Source organism: Myxine glutinosa, chromosome 6 (assembly GCF_964187855.1).
Source record: "Myxine glutinosa chromosome 6, kmMyxGlut1.1, whole genome shotgun sequence".
Lineage (NCBI taxonomy): Eukaryota > Metazoa > Chordata > Myxini > Myxiniformes > Myxinidae > Myxine > Myxine glutinosa.
In genome coordinates, this window is record NC_136266.1 from 19,286,891 (window position 1) to 19,295,004 (window position 8,114).

At 43.0% G+C, this 8,114-nt stretch overlaps 1 protein-coding gene across 1 annotated transcript; it reads left to right on the forward strand.

Moving 5' to 3' along the window:
- The first annotated feature begins 3,311 nt into the window (after positions 1–3,311).
- Positions 3,312–7,124, forward strand: LOC137429340 (zinc finger BED domain-containing protein 5-like). Its single transcript, XM_078781002.1, has 3 exons — positions 3,312–3,367; positions 3,541–4,105; positions 5,916–7,124. The coding sequence occupies exons 1-3, from the start codon at positions 3,312–3,314 to the stop codon at positions 7,122–7,124; spliced, it is 1,830 nt and encodes a 609-aa protein (XP_078637128.1).
- Positions 7,125–8,114: the final 990 nt, after the last annotated feature.

Here is an 8,114-nt window from a genome sequence, read left to right on the forward strand (position 1 = left end):
GTATGAATTCGGTAGAAGACAAAGCTATAACACATGGAGTGGTCTGATAGCAAACACAGCAAGATTTCTCGATTCTGTTGTCGAGGGCTTTGTTGCTTTCGCCATTTTTCTTTACAAGATCGAGGCTCATGGAAGAATGAGGTGATGGAGGACAGCAGGGCAACATTTGAACACAATATGGCACTTTCGAAATGACGTATGAATGCCAATGAGGCCTTTCATGCACGCACGTTGTGTGTGTTTACAATGATTCGGCTCTGCTCGCCGGGCACTTTTAACCTGCCGGGCACTTTTAACCTGCCGTTGCCAGCAATACATATGTGATTCAAATAGTCTTTAAACATAATTTTCAGCATTGAGACGAAAGAGTGAAAAACTTCAAAAGGGTTAACCATAATTGTTCTGTTCCTGAAAACAAATCGGACTCACGGAAATATAGGATTGCAAGAAATATTTGTGGGTGATAGGAGTCGAGTTCGTACCATTTCCTGTTAATGCAACTAGCCATGATTATAACACACACACAGATACTATGGAGGTGAATACTTTGAGACCCGGTAGATCTCCGTTCCATTGCCTGAAGCCCAATCACTGGTGGGGATAGCAGGCAAAAACGACGTACATGCATACACACACCCATACACACACTTGCACACACCCATTGTCATATATATGTATACTATATACACACATACTGTATATATACACACACACACGCACAAGAAGCTGGATACATCGAGACCTGGGAGGGGTCCACCTTCTGAAACTCGCATTTGGATATAACAACCAATGACACACACACACACACACACACACACACACACACACACACACACACACACACACACAGACACACACACACACACACACACACATACACACACACATACACACACACACACTTCTCCCTTCACCAATAGATGCAAAAATCGAGTATAGTTCCACTTGTGGCCTCCTTACAAAAAAAAAAATATATATATATACAGACTTGGCATTTAATATGGAATATATTTTTTTTCTTGACTTGGGTTTACTTTCTGAACTCAGTATATCAATCTGGTGAGTTTCTTTTACCCTTCGGTGTTGTCTTTGTTGAAAGAACCATGTCACTGATTGTCTTTCGCAGCAAGAAGTCAATAACAGGATTATATCACAGGTGGCGTGACAAAATGTAAGGACAGGTACATTTGACGATTGGCTTCACAATCGGGTATATAAGGGTTGTTGCGTTCTGTTTTAGTGGAAAACACTGCTGCACGTCGACAAAAGTTATTGCCGCTTCCTCTGGAGATGGTCCGTCAACTTGACAATGCTGTTTGTCATGGAGTGGTGGCTTTACGAAATTCTGGCATGAAACAGCATGCTATTGCTCAGCAGTATGGCATCACTCAAGGTCAGGTGTCAAAGATCCTGAAACGAAATGCTCAGAGGGGTGTCCCTACTCCAATACCGAGGCCAGGACGTCCACGCAGAACCACAAGGAGAGATGACCGCCAGCTGCACCGGTTAGTCTGCAATGGCCGTACCAAGTCAGCTAATCGGCTTCGGGCTGAGTGGCAGCAACTGGCAAATGTGCCTGTATCCAGAAGGCTAGTCAACCAACGACTGGTTCAAGCAGGCTATCGTGCCAGGCGTCCCCTGAGAAAGCCACGCCTGACCAGACAACACAGCCAGCACCGATTGCAGTGGGCCAGAGAGCACCGTCAATGGCAGCCAGGACACTGGAATCACGTGACCTTCAGTGACGAGTCTAGATTTCTGGTCTATCGTCAAGATGGCCGCGTCCGAGTGCGCAGACAAGTGCATGAAGCCCAGAAAGAAGATTGTATAGTGCCAAGAGTCCAAGCTGGAGGTGGTGGAGTGACCGTTTTGGCTGCTTTTCATGCAGGGGGCAAAACTGACCTGGTTGTTCTGAATGGAAACCTGAACCAGTTCAAGTACAGGGTCATTCTGGAAGAAACATTGCTTCCATTTGCTCGTGCAGCCTTTCGAGGAAACTTTGTCTTCCAAGATGACAATGCACGGCCTCATCGTGCTCGCATGACCCAACACTTTCTTGCTGACCGTGGTGTAGAGCATATGGAGTGGCCTGCCATGTCCCCGGATATGAATCCGATAGAGAACTTGTGGGCAGAATGAACGCATCAAATCGACAACTTGGACCAGCAGCCTACCTCTGTGCGTGAATTGCAGCAGGCTATTGTCACTGCATGGCAAGCGATTCCTGTCCAAACCTTGGTAAATCTCGTGAACAGCATGCCTCAACGTGTACGTGCTCTCCTGAATGCTCGTGGGGGTTACACGAAGTACTGAACTGTAATTTTACTGTCCGTAATCCCAGTCATAATTTAGCTTTTGTTGTTGTTGAATTTTTTTTTGGCTAATGTGCAAAATAAAGAGATACTTCTGGAAAACGTACAGAAGTTTAACACAGTACTGTCCACGAATTGAGTTCGATATCAGTTTACATCACTTTCAAGGATCAATTTATTTGCTTCGAAATGTCAAATGTGGTTTTTGTTTCTTTTAAAGGTCACATTAACAAAATCTAGAATAATTTCAACATAATTCCAATGAACTTTTGGTTCTAAGTCATCTTGAAAAGTAAGTTCACCCCCACAAAAAAAATATTCTATATTAAATGCCAAGTCTGTATATATATATATACATATAACGGCGCTCACAGCGAATACAAGCCCCCCTCCTCCCAAACATGATTAAGTAGATATCATAATTGTAAACTTACCCTCTGCATCGATAAACCCCAGATGTGACCTTGTCTTCGGTAAGAAGCACAAAGGTTTGGTGTTAGAACACGTACATCTACGAACCTTCCACCTTTCACAGGGCGATATCGTCGGGAAATTTTTCAATACGAACTGCAACATACAGTATCAACCTTTTGGATGAGTTGATCACGAAGTTTTCCAACTGTTTCGTTGTACCGAGGCACACCCTTTCTCACAGGTACACTTACAAGTACTTTCCGTTTCTTTTAAAGTCTAAAAAGGTTTTTTTTGTCGCTTCATTCTGCAATCCTTATCTGGAAGGCATGAAATACATCCAGGCCACCCAAACTGACTTTATTACATGGGGTTTGTGCGCATGCGCAATCTGGGGCAGATTACCTCGAATTGAATGTCGCGTATTCGCAACGGAAAGAACGAACAGGAAAATAAGAGAGGGAAGGAAACAGTAACCAGCAAGTAAAAGGGTTGAGTTAGGTAGGGTTATTGGAGTGGAAAATATAATGAGTATGGATGGAGCATGACATGAGATGATGGTTCACCACCTGCTGGAAGCCCTAGAGCATGGGTTCCCAATCAGTGGGCCATGGCCCATTGGTGGGCCACAGCACGTTTTCCAGGTAGGCCACAGAGACTGCCCAATATTTGCCCAAATAATATAATATTTTCACGCACAAGGCCTAAAACAAGAGTTCAATTCTGTGTGTTTTGGTGGTGGCCAGTGGTAGCCACCCACTATTCTCTGCATATTTTTTTAGTCTTGTTTTTTTTTTTTTTTTCCTTTTTTTTCCAGAAACCCTCCTGAAATGACAAAACGAGGATATGATGAGCAATACATAAAGTTTGGATTCACATCCTTACATGATCGTGGAGAAATAAAGGGACAATGCGTCCTGTGCCAGAAAGTTCTCGGAAATCAATCTTTGCGGCCATCGAAGTTGAAGCTCCATTTGGAGAAGATTCATCCACATCATCAACATAAGGATGTGGACTTTTTCAAGCGAATGGAAGAGAACGTGAAGCGCCAGCGCTTGGATCAAAGTGGAACATTATTTCAGCAAAACAAGCGTCTTACGGAGGCTTCTTATGCCGTCAGCCTCCTCATTGCGCAACAGAAGAAACCTCACACAGTCGGAGAGACTCTGATCAAGCCATGTGCTCTGAAGATGGCTAGGATTCTGCTTGGAGAAGAAGCTGAAAAAAAGTTCAACAAAATTTCTCTGTCAAATAATACGGTTCAAAGGAGGATTGCTGACTTGTCTAGCGACATAAAGGAACAGGTGATTGCTGAAATCAAAGATGCTGCATTTCGATTGTTCTCAATTCAGTTGGATGAATCCACAGATGTTTCATCCTGTGTTTTTTTTTTTTTTTTTTTTTGTATACTGAATCGAGGCTCGTGAAAGAGCTAACATTTATTTCACAAACAAATCAACCAGACAAACAAAATATATAAAAAGAGGGAGCGGAAGACAAGATGGGGAGAGAAGGGGAAGCACACAAACACAACATTTGAGAGCGGGGAGATGTGTGGGAGGGAGAAGGCTTGGGGAGAGGAGGCGTGGGAAGGGGGGGGGGGGGGGTAGCGGTATAAAACACAAGGGGACCGAAATTAGCGGGGGTAGAAAAGATCAAGGTTTTGGATGTGGGAGGATAAGAGATGGTGGTGAACAGTTGTTTTAAAGACCTGGAGGGTGGAGTGGGATTGAAGAGAGTGAGGGAGTTTGTTCCAGAGGCGGGAGAAAAGAGGAATGAAGGAGTGAAGGTGAGCAGAAAGTCTTGATTTTGGCAGTTTAACCATAAGAGGGTTGCAGGCAGATCTTGTGCGACCTGCAGGAATATTTGGGGGACAGAGCCCAGAGAGAGCTGGGGGGCAAGGCCAGAGAGGAGTCGGTAGAAGACGGAAAAACCACCAACCTGCCTGCGGTGAGTGAGTGAAAGGCCCTTGGAGTTAGCTTCATCGCGGGAGATTCCAATGATTCTGAACGCTTTGGTTTCAACAGCGTGAAGGCGAGCTAGGTGTGAGGCAGGAGCACCAGACCAGAGGGGAGAGCAGTATTCCATAGAGCTGTGGATGAAAGCCTTGTATGTGGTGAGGAGCTCAGGTGTGCCAAGGAAGGACTTCGCACGACGGAGGATGCCCAGTCGGCGACTGGCTTTGGAGGCCAGATTTAAAATGTGGTTTTCCCAGGAAAGATCATGGCAGATAGTGAGACCCAAAAGATTGAGTGACAGAACTTCTTGGAGAGGATTATTCAGAAAGTGGATGGGAGGATTGTCCAGTCGGTCTTTTCGGAGAGACATCGTAAGAGTGTGAGATTTGTCAGGATTGAAAGACATGTTCCATTTGTTTGCCCAGTCTGTGATTTTGTCCAGGCCTGCAGAGAGTGAGGAGGCTGCAGACTGCCGATCTGAGGGATGAGGAATGGAGCGACAGAGAGTAGAGTTGTCAGCAAAGAGATAGAGAGGATTTTCAAGAGAGTCAGAGAGATAAAGAAAAGAGAGAGAGTCAGAGAGAGTCAAAAAGAGAAAGCCAGAGAGAAAAAAAAAAGAAAAAAAATCCATTACTTGTTCCCTGAAGAAGGCCTTTTTTTTTTTTTACAATATTACTGTGAAATTTACATTAATTTCCCGTTTTTGCTAACCTAAACTTTTTTTAAACCTCGAGCAGAACTTACCTTTGTACCATTTCAGGTTATTCACTGGACATTAAACTGTGTAAATTTCAATAAAAACTGGAAAAATTGTGGTGTTCTAAAACTTTTGACCGGTAGTGTAAACAGACACATATTGATCGATAGATAGACAGACACACATGCACTGATAGATAGATAGACAGACAGACACACAGTAAGACAGACACACACAGATACCCCATAATGTGAAATTCTTTTTGCCAGAATTTTTTACAAAATAATTAAAAATGAAAAGCTTAGATGTCTTGAGTCAATAAGTATTCATCCCCTTTGCTAGGACACAACAAATTGAGCTCAGGTGCATCCCATTTCCTTTGATCATCCTTGAGATGTCTCTACAACTTGATTGGAGTCCACCTGTGGCCAATTCAATTGATTGTACTCGTAAATGATTTATAACAAAACACACCTTTCTATATAAGGTCCCACAGTTGGCATTGCATGTGAGAGCAGAAACTCTACTATGAACCAGCTTCTTGCCTTCGTTCGGTATATGAAGGGTGATTCCATCAAGGAAGAATTCTTATTCTGCCGTTCTCTCGAAAATACCAAAGCTGTGGATGTGATGGAAAAAGTAACAGAGTTCTTTGACCATGAGGAACTGAACTGGCACAATCTCTGTGGAGTGTGCACCGATGGCGCCCCAGCTATGCCAGGAGCAAAAAGTGGCTTCCAAGCGCTTGTTCGAAATCTATCTCCAGGCATCATTTCTGTTCATTGTCTGATTCATCGGCAAGCTCTTGCTTCAAAAATCCTTACATCTCATCTCCAGGATGTTCTTGAACAAGTCATCAAAATTGTGAACTACATGAAAAGCAGTGCTTTGAATTCCCGACTGTTCAAGCAATTGTGCACAGAAATGGATTCAGAGCATAAGAACCTGCTTTACTACACCAAGGTGCTTTGGCTATCAAAAGGAAATGTTGTGGCACGAGTGCTTGAACTCCGAGAAGAGATGCAGAGTTTCCTACAGATGCAAGAAAAGCACAAACTTGAAGCTTCCTTCCATGAAATGCTGTGGGTCTTTCGCCTCGCATACCTTGTGGATATTTTTGATCAACTGAACAGACTGAATCTAAAGCTGCAAGGAAAGGGAACAACTATCATTCAGTTCATTGACACTCTCAGTGCATTTATACAGAAGCTTGAAAACTGGAAACGAAAGGCTGAGGAAGGGAACTTTACCATGTTCGAATCTCTTTCAGAAGTCACTATTAATGAGCCGTTGGATCCTGGCGTTGCAAAGGATGTTGTGACACACCTCAGCTGTCTCCGAGAAGAATTTCTGCACTACTTTCCAGAAATTGGGAGAGAAGGACTGGCGCTCATGAGGAATCCTTTTCTTGTTAAAGTCAGTGACGTCCAGGATGACCTGCAAGATGAACTGATTGAATTTCAAAATGATTCTGGATGCAGAGATGTCTTTGAAGCTTCCTCTTTCTCTGAGTTTTGGCCAAAAATGATGGGAAGCTACCCCAAAATTGCAATGGAATGCCTTTGGAAACTCCTGCCCTTTGCAACAACTTATCTTTGTGAATCGGGCTTCTCAACGTTGGTGCAGCTGAAGACAAAGGCTCGGAACCGCCTTGAATGTGAGGCAGATCTTAGATGTGCGCTTTCTACAACAGATCCTAGGATTTGGAAACTGGTGCAGAAAATTCAGGAGAACATCTCTCAATAAAGGAGCTTTAGGTTAAACTTGTTTGAGTTTTTTTCAATTGGCAGATACTGCAATGTTTTGTGTTACAGCCCACAAGCAAAGCACCCTGGAGATAAGTTTTCAAATTGTTTTTTATTTTCCTGGTTATTATTGCAATGCGTTAACAGAGTTTCATTTCTTAATTTAAAATAAATATTTGTTTTTTTTATGGAAAAGCACTGGAAGTCTGAAGTGTTCATTTGCCTTTTCAATTGATTTTCTTGATGTTTTGTTTTTAATATTTCTCGCAAGACCCTTTGTCACAAATACATTTGTTTTACTTCACTCGCATTAATTCATTTCACAAAGAAATTGTTCAAATGAGAAATATTGTTCCATTAAATACTTTAAAAGTCTAAATTGAATTACGTTGTGGTTCTTATTGACATTTGTTTGGTTTCAAAAAATTGCTATGATCCCCACTGGGCCAATGGGCCATGCCATGTCAGGTCAAAAGGCAGTTGGGCCACATAGCGAAAAAAAAGTTGGGAAACACTGCCCGAGACGGAGGTGGGATTGAACAATCTCAAGAAGGTGGTTCCAGGGACAAGAGATACAATAATGGCAGACACACGTATCCACCATTCGGCAATCAGGCTGTTTCCGTGGCATAAATCTATCGTCAATTGAACCGATTTTGCATGAAAAGCAAAACATGAACAATGTCTCGGTAAAATGGGTGACCGGAAATTTAACACCAGAGCAGAATAAGCCCTGGATGCAAATTTCACATCAACTCGATGAATTTCAATGCGATCCACAAGCTCTCCTTGGCCATGTTGTGATCCAGGATGAAACTTGGGTACACCACTTTGAAGTAAGGAGTACCATAAAAAAACGAAGTAAAGATTGAAAAAGCCCAATTTGTCCATCATCAGCTGGCAAATCATCAGCTGGCCAATCATCAGCTGGCCAATAGTCAGCTGGCCAATCATCCGCTGGCCAATAATCAGCTGGCCAATAATCCGCTGG